Genomic DNA, 17,315 nt, shown 5'->3' on the forward strand with positions numbered 1-17,315 from the left:
AAATGCATCAAGTGTTTTGGTTATTTTAATTTTTTTATTTACCTTCTCAATTTAGATTTGTGATTTTGGATTGGCCAGGGTGGAAGAATTAGATGAATCTCGTCACATGACTCAGGAAGTTGTCACTCAGTATTATCGAGCTCCAGAAATCCTGATGGGCAGCCGTCACTACAGCAATGCTATTGACATCTGGTCTGTAGGCTGTATCTTTGCAGAATTACTTGGGCGAAGAATATTGTTTCAGGCACAGAGTCCCATACAGCAGGTATAATTAAATTTCCCTTTAAAAAATTTTCTACTGCGTAATTTCATGGAATCAGTTACACTGATGCATTTTGAACCTGAAACTTGCTTTTGTTTTGCTTGGTTTACACACAGGCAAGAAACCGAGCTGCTTTGGAACCCCGCAATGAAACACTAGCTTCCAGACAGTATTAAAAGTAGTGGTTATTAACGTTAGCTTTTGAAATGTGTCTTTTTTGTAGTCCCCTGTAATCTGCTGCAGTACTGAAGCCTGCTGCAGCATTTTATTGCGATAAGGTAAAGGTGATATAACTGGCATTGAGCTTTTTGTAACAGCTGATATGAGAAAGTAGTAAGTTTTCTGTCAATATATAACTGGCGCTACAGTATTGGCACTTGAACTAGTTCAACTGCCAATTAGTAGTATTGCTCAGACTGCTTCTTTTTAGTAAAGGTCAAGTGTGTAAGAAGGTACTGAGTATTTTTTGGTGTTGCATCGCTGTGGCTAGGTATACAAACATGAGATGCACCTGAATACTTTATCACCATTCCAACAGTAACAAACTAATATAAGACACGCATCTCTAATAATCTTGAAATGCTGTTTTTACAGTAGATAGAATATAGTGTCTGCAGCAAGATATTAGAGATGGATGTATTTATACTTCTATCTAAGAGAAGGAACAAGATGTGCTGTCATAAAAATGTTTATCTTCAATGTTGCTAGTATTCATCTATGGATTAGAAACTGCATACATTAAAATTGTGATATTACGTATATTGATTGACAAGAAGTAAAAACACATTCCAAACTTTTGTGAAAGGTGACATTCCAAACTCTGTACTTCTCTTGTTTGTTTATGCATATAGTGTTTTCACGGGTTTGAGAGACATTCACATCAGCATGCTGTTTTCAACGTTCGTATATTTAAAATGTTGTTGTGTTGTGTATAGATTTTTTCAATGCTGTGTCCTGTCTGGTGGTTCCTATCATGTCCCCACGGTGGTGTTCCCAAGGAGGGACGTGCTAGTCACTCTAGACAGCACTGATACCTTGTATGATCACAAAACGTAGTCCTCCTCCCAGAACACACCTCTCACCCTTGGGAAGGGACCGCAGAGGAGAAAAGCAGTAATGTAATCACAACGACTGGTTAAATTGACAACTATTCTGTTGCAGTCTCAAAAATATTTAAGCTCTTCTGTTTTTCTAACCTTTGATCTTTTGCTACACTGAAGCTAAACACTTGTGGGATTTTAATAGCCTTGGCTATCCTTCAAATTTAAAGTGCAAAGACATTCATCAGATAAATCTGGAATAGTGTGGGGCTGGGTTTTTTGGGTGGTGGTCATTTTATTTGTATAGAGTCGTGTAAAAGTTCCTAGATCTTTTATAATTCCTGTGCAGTACAGTGGTTTAAGAAGTAATCACCACATCATGTTCTGAGAAATCCAGTGCTCTGCAAAGGTGGGAAGACTCTCTAGAAGCGCTTTGGGCTCGCCTGTGTTACGGTTTTTCCTTATCGCTGTGCCGTGCCGCGCAGAATAGACAGAGCACCCAACCCCGGCGGGTTAGCCAGGCCGGGACAGCCCCCGTGCCAGGATAGCCAGCGTCAGGCTGAAGTTCTCCCCGTAGAAAAAACAGGGAAGAGACCGTTTTAAAACTGACTGTACTGGAATTTTTAACTCAAATCTGTGACCAAGAAAGTGAACAAAGCTTTAAGTTATAAACCAGACTGGAGCTGGTGGTTTTGGTATTTTAAGCTTTGGCTATATCACGTTGAAAGTGATGACTATATCTAAGTTGCTTACTTAAGTTACAATAGAACTTTTGATAAGGATTTTATGGGATTTCTTACAAACATAAGAAATGAGATAGTCTATACTGAGACTTAGATAATCAGAAACACTTTCAAATATGGTATTTCCTAACACCTCCTATTTTTGCTTTTTACTGATACTATTTAGAATAGTTAGCATTTTTGTATGATAGATCTTTCTATTTTTGTTTAAAAATGCATTTTTAAAGGTGCAAGTACAAGTTATTTTTAGCTATATGTCCAGAAACTTTTAATCCATCTAATTTTATCTTTTAGCACGTCTGTAGTGCAGGAAAGGTGAACTCTGACTCTCTGACTGCCTGTGGGAGCAGATGCCTCCCTGCTTGCTTTGAGGACTAAGTCTGCACACCGCTTTGCGGAAGGCAGGTTGCAGAGTGCGAAGTTTTAACCACCTTCCTCGGTTAGCCAGTTCCCGCCAGTCTGATTTTGCTGATTATTACTTAATCCTCCTTAAAGATAACCGGTCACGTGCCCGAGGCAGTGGGCAGAATCCACGTGGAGCGCGAGGAAGGGAGGAGAGCGGGGCAGCCCAGCGCAGCCGTTCCCGGCAGCTGCGGCGCGTACGAGCAGCGTACGAGCTGCGTTTGTGGGGAGCGGTGCAGCTGCCTCGGCGGCGTGGGCACGCGCGGAGGCTCGCCGGGTCCCACATCACTACACCGAGGCTGTGCCAGTTGCTGGACACCGCTTCTGGATTTCTGGCTCCGGCCGTGCTCACTGGAGCCGCTGGCGCAGGGCAGCGGGAGGGGAGCTGCAGAGCGGGGTGGGGGGTGCTGAGCCCCCGTTCTCCGCGGTTCAGAGGGAGCTGTGCCTTGGAGGGGCCGGCGCTGGTTCCCACTGGCAGATGAAGTACCCTTAGATGTTCTCATGAAATGCATCCCCCGGTTAGTTGTGGCTAAAAGCAGCCCCGTGCCCGCGCTCCGCTCAGCGCAAAGCTGGGCGCGGGCGGTGGCAGCAGCTGGGAGTTGGCGTGGAAAGGGCACTTCTCCTTCGGACCTGGAACGATAATAATATAAGAATTGAGATTCACTGTATATACCCAAAAGACTTGAAATGCACGCAACTGAGATCAGTTGAATTCGAGATTATTGTTTTGTAACATTTTTTCTATTTTTACACTAGAATTTCAAAATATATTTTGTAATACTTTAGAAAAATACGTTTAAAGACTGATAACGTGCATCTAGATAAATGAAATCAAACCTTTTAACAAAACTCTTCTATGAGTATTGGAAATGTATGGGCTAAGGCAAGAGAATTTATATCTTGAGAGACGTTAAACGTGAACTTTCAGGAGATCATTACAAAAATTCTTTTCAGTGTTTTTTCTTGTAGCCATTAGAATAAAGCGTGTGTATTTATATCCATATCTATATAGATAGATATAAACCTATATTAACGTATCATTGCTGTGTGCTTCAGGGGTAGTTGGCTGAAAAATACATTCCCTGATACGCTGGTACAATTTATTACATTACCTTTTATATTTTGTAAATACGACCATCTTTTTTGTATCAGGTCCATGTGTCTGTTTCCCAATTACGTATTTTCCACATCTGAAAACCACAAGGTTTAGGATTTTTTTTCCTCTCTAGTTTTCCATCTCCTTACAAAGGTAAGGTCCTTTGCTGGCACTGCTCGATGAAGTTACGCTGGCCCTGGCCACGCGGTGCCAGGGCACACGGGAGGACACGTGTTCAGTACCACGTGACGACGGGGCATGTGCCTCCAGGCTCTGGACAGAGCAGTGCTTCTGCTGGAGAGTGGGAGAAGGTGGAGAGGACACAGCAGTGAAGAGTGGCACGGCGTGGTGTGCAACCGGCAGTCGCAGTTGGCGGGGCTGTACCCCCCGCAGCGGGTGGTTTGCGTGCAGACAAAGCCTGTGCAACGACGGGAACGGGTTTATTCGCAGAGGAGAGCTCTGCGGTTGCTCGTTAGCGCCGGTGGATGGGGGTCATGAGGGAACGCTTGGAGCCAGGGCGCTGGTCTCACCGCTGACAAGCTTTTTGGGGGGACTTTTTTGGTGGGGTTTTTTTGCTTGACTTACACAGGGAGGATTTTTTTTATTTTATTTGTTTTTATTCACTAAAGGAGTATATGCACACGGTTTTGTAAAAGAAGGTGAAGGCTTGCCTCTTGCTTTCCAAAATGAAAAAGGTGACCAGTTCTAAACACAGCATCATCTTTGCTCTTTTTTAGGTAGCTTTTGTTTTCCATATAACCAGCACCACTCCTTTTCCTTCCTCTGGTGCTGGACAGATTTTTTTTTTTAACTTATTTTTATCATATATTGGAATTTTTTATCTACTATGTTTGTACTGGAGTTCTGAGGTTTTCTTTCCCATTTTCTATAGTTTTATTCCTGTTATTGGCAAAATATTTTGTGTAAAGTAGTAGCTGACCTGGTTTTGGGGGGTAATTTTGTGTGGTATGCTGGTATGCAATGCTGACATTCAGTTGAGAATATTTGGGTTTTAGAATGAGTAACACACCATTAACAGTACTAAACAACGTTCTTAATGATGTAAAAATGACTTTTAAATTGCAATAGAATATTTTAATAAACCTGTAGAGAAAGAAAGTTCCCAAACTTGAAAATCAGTGTCTGTTAGGGCTTTCTGAGTGAAATTGCAAATGTTTGTATTTGCTATCTGCTAAATGTATACAAGTTACTATTTGTAATTTACTATCCATAAAATAGCATTTTTAAACTGATTCACACCTTAAATGTAATTCATGTTATCTTAAGAATCTGCCATCACCCTGAAATATATTAATATATGTCTCAGATCTCAAATGTGTATGTTCTGCCCCCACAGTTGGATTTGATCACAGACCTGTTGGGAACCCCGTCGCTGGAAGCAATGAGGACGGCTTGTGAAGGCGCCAAGGCACACATACTCAGGGGTCCTCATAAACAGGTACGGCTCCACGTGACTGCCCTTCTCGTACGCTGGGTCCAGGCAATCCTTGGCTCAGCCCCCGTCAGTCAGGATTTCCTCTGTGCAGGATACTACTGCTGCATCGTCGCAGTGGCTCACATCTGGATGAAATGCTCATGGCGTGTTTGTTCATCAGTGCTTTGTTGGATGTTTAATCTCAGAGCTGTCTCTGCCTGTAAACCGGGTTAGGTTTGCCAGAGGCGGCTGTGGTGTTGCAGTGGCATGGGCTAATGGTGTCATCATTCACAAACTATGGCGGCGAGGTGGTTTCTCACTAGTAAAGTGCATTTCTGGCTCCTGTCTTCTATGTATTGTTTGACTTGATGGTACAGGTGAAAGTCCCTTTTTTTGACGCGACAGTGTTTTGATAGCTGTTTTGAATGAAGATGTTAAATTTAAGTGATGATATTGGCAAGAGACATAAATTAAAATTGACAGTATAGTTCAGAAAGCCCCGGAGGGACTCCGGTACTGACAGGATCAAGAGTGTTCGAAGTGGAAATCACCCGTTACCAGATCCGTAAACAGAACAGTGCAGCAACTCATCACCAAAGGGTCCCTCGCACATCTGCGCAGTGACCTGAGCCGATCGTGAAAGGCTGAGAAAAACTGAGATGCAACATTCAACATAACAGAAGTAAAAGTTCGTTTAAAAAAAGAAAAACAAAAACAACCCAGAGAAGAAAGGCAGGGTGATGTCATTGTGCTGACTGGACGGGAAAAAGGGCAAATGAAACGTAGTGTTAATAGATACAAAGAAGTGCTTATGCAGGAATCTGTAGTGCAGTAATAAAGCAGTATGCCCATCCAATATGGTCATTTTTATGATTGTTAAATAGTAAAAATTAACAAAATTAATAACCTGCATATGTTAATACATCAGATCTTTCCAATAGTTAAGTTTGCATCTTAATTTTCTGCATGTTGAAGTAATTTCTCAAATGTCTACTCACCACAATAGTAGTTACCATAGAAATGAGCATTGCATATATATTCTGCTGTATTATTAACATGTGGGAGTTCTGCCTCCTTGGCACTTTTGATTCACTACATCGAGTTGTCTCTATTCCGTTTCAAGACAGGGTTTTTTTCGTTTAACATTAATAATAGGAGGATTTCCTTAAGACTTTCTCTACCGGTCTTAAAACAAATCAAGTCTATTTTTTTGCTATCACATGCTACAAGAGTTGTAACTTTTAAGCACACAGTCCTGCACTTTCAAGGTTTGAGATGTTTAAAAAAAAGTTTTGTAGTGATTGAAGCTGGGAGAAATACTTCCACTCTACTTTATACATATAAATACATAACAGTATACGAATACATCCAGATACTTTCTAGAATACATTGGGTTTAAATTCTAATAATTTGATAATCGCTTGACATTTCCAAAGCGCAGTAGTTGGGCTCCTGGTAGTAGTAGTAAGCCGGGACTCTGGAATTTATTTGTTAGCCTTGTTCGGTTTGTTAAACGAGGGTGTTTTACCAGGGATGGAAACGGGCCCAAGAACATCTTCTGATTCTCTAATCCCGGTGCTAAGGCTGTTCTCGTACAAGCCACTGAGACTGTCTCTGGACCCGTTCAGTGACGGGAGTACCAAAAAGCAAGTGGGGTGAAATGGTATAAAATGTTTCCAATATGGATTTAATGTCCTATAGCCATTAAGTCACAGGAAATACTCTCTAAGCAGTTAGTTCTGTCTCTGGTGAGGAAAACAACGTTGATTTTTCATGGAGTTCCACGGAAGTTCAACAGTCTCTGGAGTTGGAGTGCTCATTCGCAACTTGGAAAGAGGGGGTTACGCTGCATCGAGTTGACTTCTTTAATGATATTTCTGTTTTCAACTTCAAGCACGCTTCATGTTTGAATGCGAATTTGTGGCTTTTCATCTTTTAAAATGGAGATTTGCTGGTTATAAATAGCTAAATGTTACCAGTTTCTTAATTAGATTAATAGGGAGAGAAAACCAAGTTAGAAACTGGTGATTACTCTGTCGCACAAACTATTTTTAATCGATGTAGGTGAGCATAGTAGGAGTTAAGGGGTAAAGCATTTTGCTGCTCTGCGTAAAAATAGATCAATGCATGAAGTTTCTGATGTAAAAAACCCCATCCCACTGCGTGTTGGCATAATGAAAATTTACATACTATGTAGACTTCTTTGTCAGTTTTGTATTTAAAAATTGTACTTCAAACTAAAGTTGAGCGAATTGATCGAGTTGCTTAACTGGCAGCCCTCGGAAGCGCGTCTCCTCCCGCGTTCCCAGTGCGCTCTGAGCAGTGGTTTGCGCTTCACCGCGGCCACGTGCCGACCCACTTCTAGAAGTAAAATGCGTTGGATGGAGTTCATTCCCTGCCTGCTGCGGCCCTTGCGGCCTCCGTGGGGGGAGAGGGAGGTCCGGTGTGATGCACATCACTCGCTGAAGGACCTGACTGTTGATTCCATGACAATCAAATCTTACAGGAATTCAGTTTTTACGTTTCTGTTGCCCTTGCTGCTACTCTTGTCAGGACTCTTTCTGATCTCTGGCTCTGGGCTTGATTGCAGTGCGCTGAGAACGTGCTGCCTCCAACAGCTGTGCGTAACCAGACGCTCTTAGAGTGGCAGACGAGCTGCAGACGAGGGGCGTAAGCGTAGCAAAAAAGTGCATCCTTCATTTGTATTGGATGCAACAGTTTGCATAAGGAAGGGTTGTAATCATATTTTCCTGCCCCAGTATATGGATGAAACCTACTTAATCACAGTGCTTGGGTGACGGTGCTTTTTTGTGTAGATGGTACTTATTAATCAGAAAAAACATATGAAGTTACCAAACGTTATAGCTTTATATTCTATAGACTGCATTTAGAAACTAAGGCTGAGAAGTGCTTAGTCGTTCAGAGAAGTGTTTGGTCGTTCAGGGTTAATTTAGAATGATGTCACCGTGGAGGTGTAATTTTTACATATGCTAACAAATTTACAGCAACTAAATAACTTTGTTTACTTTGCTAAACAGGTAGGAGCAGCAGCTGCCTGCCAACTATTAACATTGCATCCCAGTTAAAAGTTAGTGTAGAGTTAATGCACTTCTGGAAATCCTGTGGATCCGTGCAAATGTAATGTAAGGTCTGAGTTTGCCAGTGAATATTGTCCCATAAATACGCTCGCTGGCTTGCAAGTGATCTGTTATATTTTAGGCAGAATGTTTTAGTCGTTTCTGTGAGCCGGCATACGCTTCCCGCGCCTCACTAGCAGTCAGTGCCAGGCGCCAGTGCAGCCGCTGGGATTCCCCCTGCCCTCCCGGCTCTGCCCAACGCGATAGCAACGCTGTTTGCATTTGCATGGGAAGAACACAAAGGGGGGGGGGGGGGGTGTCTGCATGTGTATGTGATAGTTCATTTTCTTAAAAAAAAAAAAAAAAAATTAGGAGTATTGGACTTGGAGGTAACACTCCATAGTAGGAATTTTCTTTGCAGCAGTGCCTGTCCTAATATCTATGGGGCTCTTTCGTCCTTTGGTTGGGGGTTTTGGCTTCCTTTTTCAATAGGTTTGTCGTTTTGCTTCTAGGTGTGAAAATCCAGACTTCTTTTCCCCCATCTTACTCCTTTTTTTTCTCCCCTTCACTTTAGACGAATAACTTCACTTGGGTTGTAACACTTCATTTACTTTGCAGACTAACCGTGGTGCGCTCTGCTGCCATTCTTGAACCTAAATAGGAATAGGAATAATGTCAATTAAGCAGGAAAATACTTTACCTGATTTTGGAAACTGACATTGTTGTGGCTTTAAAAAAAATCTTTGAAGTTCATTCCATGGCGTCTAGGATATGGCTAATGCTTTCAAATGAATGGCATGTAACATTAACGTTATTGTTGTTTTTTTTTCATTTTGGGCAACCTCAGGCAGTGCTTCCTCCCACGTGTTAGGAGTGTGGGGACAGGGGCTGTCTTCACATTTTGCTACCTTAGTGTTAACATTTAACTCCGGAGTCAAAGGAGACTTTCAGGGTAGAGAGTACGTGCAGTGAAGAGTTGTCAAATGGCAACTTTATACATTGAGTAAAATCTTGTTCAATTATGATCTACCCGATCTACCCAATTATGATCTACCCCTACCCAGGCAGGGTCCGGCAGCGCTGCTGCGAGGGAGACGCGGTTGTCCTTACACCCACAGCCGCATAATCCCTGTTCTCGGCAGCGCGGCGCGCGGGGCATCCATGCCTGCCCCCGGGGCTGCGCGGCAGGTCGCGTGTTCCCGTTCCCAGTCTGCCAAATCTGTCTTTACTTGGGTATTTACACCGCGGGTTTTTTTGCTCTCAACTAAAAGTGGGAACGGGCGGAGCGAGCAGGCTGTGCCGCTGCCGAGCGTGAGCACGACGAGGCCATGCGGGAGGAAAAGGAGGTGCGGGGCTGTTTTTGCGGGGCTGACCAGAGCGAGAATCGCGCTGCGGCCGCCAGCGTGGGGCCGGGGCCGGCCCCGTGGACGCCGCGGCTCCTGCCCGAGAGCGCCCGCTCCCCGCCCCCAGCCCCTCCAGCCCGCCGCCTCGGCCTCTGCCTCTCCGTGTGAAATGCCCTTCGCCTGAAGGTCATTTTAATTGTACTAGATGTCACTGTCGGTTAGATATGGATCGCCTGGGTAAGGGAACGCAAAATAATCCATGATTTGGCAGTGACTGAGATCAGAAAAATGAAATACTGGAAGTGATGTGGTTAATCAACCCCCTGAGCAGCCACAGCTTCAAGTGGTGTCTAGATAGAAGAATAAATAAATAAAATATCGGTTTGTCCAGGGATTACAGCTGAACGAAGGAAAAAAACACAATTATATCTCTATTACAATTGCTGAGTTTGGTAATAGTGATTATAGCCTCGTTCGAAGGCTTAGGTAGTGCGTGTCCTTTTTAACACGACGTTTGTCCTTGGTGACTCTAAAGTAAGGCGTGCTGTGACAGCGTCCCCTCGCTGATGGGCCTGACAGGACAACCACCCCTACTCTCCTCTCTCCTCTTTCCCCTGCAGCCATCCCTTCCTGTCCTGTACACGCTCTCCAGTCAGGCCACACACGAAGCAGTTCATCTCCTTTGCAGAATGTTGGTCTTTGATCCAGTAAGTATCATTTCAAATTATTTCTGACACTTTTTGTTTTAACGGGTTTTGTTGTCTGCTCCTTAAGTGAATATTTTAAGTAAAGGGGTGCTTTAACCAATTTTCTTCTACATTGCATTTCAGGACTGTCGGGTCTATAAAAGATGTAAAAGTATCATCTTATAATCGGTGAATTGATTTCACCCTGGAATGGGGGTTTCGTGTTTAAATCTGGTGGTCTTTTGAAGGGAGCTACGGCAGAGTGAGAAAGATGAGGGTGTTGGTGAATCATGCTGTCTTTTCCGAGCTAGGTGTAGGTAGCAGAACATCAGATACTTTGATGCAGTTCTAATTAGAGATGCGTGGGTGTTCGTGGTCTTGCAACACGCAAAAAATTCCTTCTACATCCACACAGTCACATAACAGCATCTTTTTTTCCACTGAGCATCTGTTTTTCTAATAAAAATTTGCTGCTGTGGATTTTGGATTCCATCTCTTGGGCTTACCATTCAAAGTTGTCACTAGCCAGTCTGATACCTGGGTGGACGGTCTCAGTTATTTCATCTTTACAGGAAAATCCCTAACATTTCAAATGAAAAAAAGACAAATTGACTGAACGGCAAAGGAGGAAGCCTGTAATTGACCAAGCATTGGGAAGGCAGTACCTTTTGATTTTATTTTTTTTAAACCTTAAGATGGCTTTACTGAACAAAACCACAGAAGTGTTAAGTCATAACTTCCATGTAAACAAACTTAATTTTTTTCCTTTCTAACTCCCGCAACACTCAGAACACTGTTATTCCCAAAGCGCATTTGAACAAATGTGGGTTTGTTTTTTTAAAGAATCAGGACAATCCTCTAGAACAGGCGATTTTATTTTCGTCTGAAAAATATCCTGGGAATTGGGGCGGTGGGGTTGTACTGCAGGCTTTGCCACTGCTTTTGCTCTGTAACTTTGAGCAAGTAACTTGTGTTCTGTTTGTTTGTGGTTTGTTTTGGCTTTTTTTAAAATTTGCCGGTAACAACGGATTTCATTACACCTTGGATTTGCAGTAGCACTTTTGTCTGCAGTTCTTTAGAAACAGTATTCTCCTTTTTTGACGGGGTGGTGTTGCACACCGAGAGAGCGAGCGCCGCACTTGGGTTATGCGCAGAAACAGCCTCAGTAACGTGGAAGCGGGGGTCGTAATTTGAAATGTTTTGCAGAGTATGGACCTACAAAATCCCATGTTTGCTAACATTAAATTCTTTGGGCTTCTCGGGATTAATTGTAGGAGTCGTAATTTTAAGGTTATCTGGAGAAAGTAACTATTTGAAAATGTGTTTCTAAAAATCGTATTGGCGGCATTTTCTGCCGTTAGCTATAGTACAGAGAGGTCAATGTCATCTTAGCAACGCTGCTTGTTTTTAAGTAAAATCTTCCCCCTAGCGGCAGTGTTTGCAGATCTAAGACATTTCCTGACCTGAACTAATCCTTTAACGTGGTTAGGTGTTTATAAAACAATTTAGAATTAATTGATGAGTAAGTATTCTTTAGGCTGTTTCAATACTGCTGAAGATATCCTAACTATTTTTCTTTCTTTTCTTTTCTTTTCTTTAAATGCACTATTCAGTCCAAAAGAATATCTGCTAAGGACGCCTTAGCTCACCCATATCTTGATGAAGGGCGGTTGCGATACCACACTTGTATGTGTAAATGTTGTTTTTCCACATCTACTGGAAGAGTTTATACTAGTGATTTTGAACCCATCACTAATCCCAAATTTGATGACACTTTTGAAAAGAACCTCAGTTCTGTTCGGCAGGTTAAAGGTGAGTAGTAATTAACCTTTGCATCTGCATTTATCTTCCCGCTCCTTCCTTCAGTGTCGCGTGGTTCGGGTGTGCGATCTGGATGCGTGTGCTAACCCGCGTGGTTTTTTCTTTTGGGTGTTTTTCCATAGTAGATACCGGAAAGAATTTCTTTCCACTCAAAGAAGAGAATTGCTTGTAGGTGTTCTGGCATATATTATCACACACGTTAGTGGACATGCAGCAGTCTGTTGGTTTCAAACCTTGATAGCGTTCTCTGCTGCCGCTGCTCCCCGCGCCGCTCGCTCTGTTGAGGGGTTGCACCGGGGGGAACGGGAGGTCCCCGTTGTTGGGGTTCGGGGCGTGAGGTGTTGTCTTGAGAGCTGTCCTGCAGAAAGGGTCACCGTCATCAGGGGACTGACGCTGAGGAGTCTCGTACTCCTCCCGCTTCGTTTCCTCTAACCTGCCGCAGCCCGCTCATGCTGACGTGGCCGTGCCGAGTGCCGCGACAGCCGCGGCCGTCACACGCTCCCCGTCCGGTGCCACGCTGCGGTTCGGCAGAGGGTGCGCTCGGGGTCGTGACATGCCCTCTCCAGGCAAATCAATCCCAATGGCTGGGAGAGGGAGCCCCTGCTGCAGAGGGTTACTAAATGCCGGCAGTCGCTTTGTGGCGGTAGAGATTTGAAGTCTGATTCCATCGTAGCAAACAAACCATAAAATAGATGATGTTTCTTTTGCAGTCAGCTCCGGTGGGGACAGCAGTCCCGCTCTGAGCCCAGTCCAACGGCAGAAGCAGCAGCAGGGACTTAGGTTCTGTTTGGTGGCAGCTCAAATAGCTCAAGAGGGAGAGAGGGAGCAGAAATGTGTCAGCTCAGCAGTTTGTAACAAACTCAGTCATTTGGGGCAAAAATACTCCATGATGTTGCCATGATAACGTGACTTATTTCAGACATACCCTGAATTGTAACACTGAAATTTACAATTATTGTTCCTACAAGTTCGGGCAACATTGTTTTACTTTTGTCCTGTTACCCTTTCCGTGTCCCTCCTCTTTGGCCATCACTTTCCAGAGCTGTACACAGACCTGCTGTCTTCTCGGGAACCTGTTGTTTCGGAAGCTGCCGTTAAAGTTTGCTGGCAGCGGTGCAGATTGCGGCACGCCGCCCCGACCGCGCCGCCCGGGCGTACGGAGCTCCGTCCTGGAGCCGTCGCTGCTGCTTGCGGAGGAGCAGCCCAGTGCCAGACCTCCCCGGCTCTGGGTTTCGGGGGGAGCGGTGCGCGCCTGTGTATGAGAAGAGGCTTTGTCCGGCAGCTCTACACGGCGTTGCTCTTTCCTTACCAAAATCTGCTTTTTTGCTTCAATCAGCTCGAGCGGCTGTTTTGCGCGTGGGGTAGAGACTGAGTTCGTGAACCAAACCGGACTGAGCAATAGCACTGCGTTCTCGGCGTTTGCAGATGAAGTTCAAGTTGAGAACTCTTTGCTTTTCAAAAAGTTGTACCCTAAAACTGGGATTTAATCTATAACTGGTTATCATCAGTTTAGTATTATAGTGGCGATCAGGGTTTTGTTTTATACACATTTATTTGAGTGCATGTGTAAGAGTTCTGTGTGGATTTATGCTATGAGGTATGGCACCGGGTTAGATTTAGGGAAGCCGGAGTGCTTTTGTCCTTACTAAACTGTACTTTGGGTAAAGGAAGCTGCGTTTTCCTCCAGCCTACATTGCATTTTACTGCAGCAAAAAGTGTTAATGCTGTGGTGGCTTTTATTTTTCTCCTATGTGCAGAAATAATTCATCAGTTCATTTTGGAACAGCAGAAAGGAAACAGAGTGCCTCTCTGCATCAACCCTCAGTCTGCTGCTTTTAAGAGCTTTATTAGGTAACTGTATGTAATCACATCTGATACTAATTCACATTTCTTAGTAGTACAGAATTCACACATCCAAAATGTTCTTATGTTTTAAGTTTCTGAGAGTAGGAAAGGCCCGTAGATAACTGCTGCAGAAAAATACCTCAAGGACAGATATGGTTACATTTTAAAAACACTTTTATGAATTCTTGTAGAGTTTAAGTAAAATGCACAAAAGTTTCAAGTAATATTTTTGCATAAAAGTGCAGAAGTCAGACTAAAAATTAGAGCTGAAAGATTGACAAGTAGAATTCTGACGGTAGAACTGCACTGTAAAAACATTAAAATTAATGGCAGATGAAGAATTGTTAAGAAAATAAGCAGATGAAGTATAGCGAAATAGGTGTTGTCAGTGGTGTTACCTGTTGGTGTTGGGGTGTTTTGGTCGGGCTTTGGTGGGGTTTTTTGTTTTCCTTGGAGTGTTTGCTTACTGGTGGAGCATTACCTTTCTCGTCTATTAGCTATTGCAAATGAACACTGATTTTCTGTCTCGCCCGCATTCTAGTTCCACGGTTGCTCAACCATCTGAGATGCCGCCATCTCCACTGGTTTGGGAATGAAGTGGAAGATAATATACTACTGAAGATGTAATGTAGCTTTCCACTGGAGTCTGGGATTTGCAATTCTGGAGGTTAATCATGCTTGTACTGTAATTTTACTAATGAAGTTTTAAATTAACAACCACTACTTGTACAATATGAATAATATTTAGAAACGTACTAGACTTTTAATCTTGTAAAGTGGTTGTGCTTTTAGAAGAAAATATTTTACCCAGAGTTGCACGTGTTTTATGAATTCTAGTGCAGCTGTGATGGCTCAGCTCAGAACAAACAGAATTGAACCAAATTTGGGGAGGTTTTTTCTTTTTTCTTTCTTTTTTTTTTTTTTTATTGAAGTGAGATTGTACAAAAAGATAGACATACATTTTGATATTGAGCCATTCCTGAAGATTTGGGGTTTTCTAAAACTAAGGAATACAGAAAACTTGACTGCGACCAATCCTGAAGTCACGTCAGGTGGCAGCGGCCACAGTAAGTGGACGTGTCCCTGATGATCAAATCCTATAAATAGCTTCTCACTAGAGCTGTGATGGTGATGTGTGCTGTTCTAAAATCAAATGTTGTGAGTAGAGAGAATGAGTTTGTGACTAGGAGAGACTAAACTTCTGTTTCCTTACCCAGTATAAATATATATATATATTTAATCTATTTTTATTAGAAGTTTTTCTGCTCTTTCTTACATAAAACCCCCCAGCATGCATCTTCTATGTGTGTAAATAATTCCATTTATGGGCTAATTTCAGAGATCCCTGACATCATTGCTGTATAGAGAGAAACTAGCTTGCACATTTTAGGTCTGTGAAATTTTGTGAGAACTTTTTCCTGCACTGGACAGTTGAGAGAAAAAAAAAAAAAAAAAGAAAAGAAAAAAAAAGCACATAGGGAATTATGTTAATTGTGTTCGTGTCTTTAGGCGAAGCTGTGGAAGTCTTGAAATGTCACAGTAGTAAATAACTTTTATTACTTTTTGGCTAATTCTTTTTCTGTTGGAACACTGAATTCTGTGCATATGTATATATGAACACAAATTGAAGGCCTCTACCTCCTGGAGTATACAACTTGGTTTGTTTACCTCCACATGATTTTTTTTTTTTTTTAAGTTCAGTGTGGAGACTTGAAACTTGAATGTCCCTTCCAACTTTTATATTTAAAACAAGACTAGAAAATTGAAGACTGTTTTTCACCTGTACAAAGAAATACTAAAGGGTGGTCTTAAAATTTGAGCATTGGTCTGGAGAAAAACCGTGGTGTTTGTTATGGACAATTAACTGTTAAAGTTATTGTAAGTTATCTGTATTTAGCAGAGTATTTTCAACAAGAGTGATCTGAGCTGAAATTGGAGACTATTAGTAAGTTATGTTTGGAAGTTTTAACTTCAATGAAGTAATTATTTGCTGTGAAAGAGACAAACATTGAATAACTGAACAAAGATGGTGCAATATCTTTGTTTTTTATGAGGCTCCTGAGAATAAAACCAACTGAAGCATTTCAATTCACTTGAATGAGAAACGTGTTTAATTAAAAGAGCCCAAGAAGACACTGGTATGAAAGGTAAAATCTCAGAGGTTGGTCAGTTAATGTGGCACACTTGCTGGTCACTTTGTAAAATGTAGATTTGAAGTACAGTGGTGAAAACATTAAATGTGACATTTGAAAAAGCAGTGGCGTCATCTTTATTTCCTGTCTGATCTCCCACCTTTAGTAGAGAACGAGTGGTTACAATCTTGATCAAGTACTGTCTAAAAGAAAAGAAGTAAAAAGAGTTTATAACATCTTCTTTTGGGCATGGTTTTGATTTTTACACTCACATGCATACACACACACACACACACACATATGCACATCTATGTGCATATATATGAATTCTTAAACAAAATATTCATTTACGCTTTAAGCTTGATCCTGGATAAAGGCAAAACTTGCTGATTAAATCAAACCGAGCAATTGAGTTGCACTTTATTGGGAGGTCAAAAGGCATCCAGGCAAGGATGGGTTTTACTTAATTTGCAAAGTTCGTGACATTTTTTTCAGCACAAACGTTTTCATCGTTTTCTGTAGCCCTAACGCAGAGAATCCAGTGTGCAGCGGTGCTGCAGAATATGGCTGAAAATGTTCGTGTTTTATGAGTAAGACCTTTTTAAAGATCAAACAAATTGAACGATATAATCCAGGCCTCAGGACCTGGCAAGAACTGAACCGATGAGCCGCCTGAGCACGTGCTCTCTTCCCAGGGCCGGCACAGATGGTGTTGGGGAGTCGTGTGTCTGTCCCTCACACCTCTTCTGAAACCTCTCCGTACGGTTACGGGCTAAACCTTAACGTGGTTTGGGACTGGTGATGGTGGTGTCATTACTGCTGCGTGGCCGGCTGTTGCTGCAGTAGTCGCCATTAATTCACTGCCGGTTTGTCTTACTCTGCTCGTTAGATTCTCCTTCGGCATAAGACTGCAGCAAAATGGGCAGTTGGGTCTTCTCATCCTGACGCGCAGTTCTGTCAGGGCAGGAGCGCGGTGACACGGCTGGCAAACACACCCTGTGCGTCAGCGTGTTTTGGGGAGCAAAATGCTACAGGTCCGTGGGTTAATCGCATTCATAAACATAAAAAGAATAAAATGTCTTTTGAACATTTACCTTTCAGGGTGTCTTCGTACGAGTGTGGGCCCGGCACTGTGCAGAATGAGTAGTTAAAATTGGCACAAATGCAGAACTAAAAGTGTGTGTGCAAATGTATATAAAACCCAATTATGGTAATGTTTTCTGTAGCCTCAACTGCATTTTACATGTTTAATGTAAATCAATTAGAATGAAAGTGAGACCTCTTAAGAGCCGTCTTTGACAAAGGCAGTTCCGTTTCTGAAGTGAACTCACACGCGTGTACGCTTGGAGTCGTCTACCGTGGGGTCGTCGAGGGAGCTTCCTTCTTCCCAACGAGGTTAAAATCTGGCTTGCAGTTTTCAGAGTTGCGTTTTA

The 17,315-nt window shown here is 42.6% G+C and overlaps 1 protein-coding gene across 1 annotated transcript in view; it reads left to right on the forward strand.

Annotated features, from left to right (window-relative positions):
* NLK (nemo like kinase) overlaps positions 1-15,988 on the forward strand; it is a 62,850-nt gene extending 46,862 nt beyond the window's left edge. The window contains exons 6-11 of the mRNA XM_082493306.1: positions 56-265; positions 4,901-5,002; positions 10,019-10,105; positions 11,698-11,896; positions 13,663-13,756; positions 14,292-15,988. Of these exons, the coding sequence (XP_082349432.1) occupies positions 56-265; positions 4,901-5,002; positions 10,019-10,105; positions 11,698-11,896; positions 13,663-13,756; positions 14,292-14,346 (747 nt within the window). The 3' untranslated portion in view covers positions 14,347-15,988. The remainder of the gene's footprint in view (positions 1-55; positions 266-4,900; positions 5,003-10,018; positions 10,106-11,697; positions 11,897-13,662; positions 13,757-14,291) is intronic.
* The last annotated feature ends 1,327 nt before the right edge of the window (positions 15,989-17,315 follow it).

This window comes from Vanellus vanellus, assembly GCF_965231255.1.
Source record: "Vanellus vanellus genome assembly, chromosome: 19".
NCBI lineage: Eukaryota > Metazoa > Chordata > Aves > Charadriiformes > Charadriidae > Vanellus > Vanellus vanellus.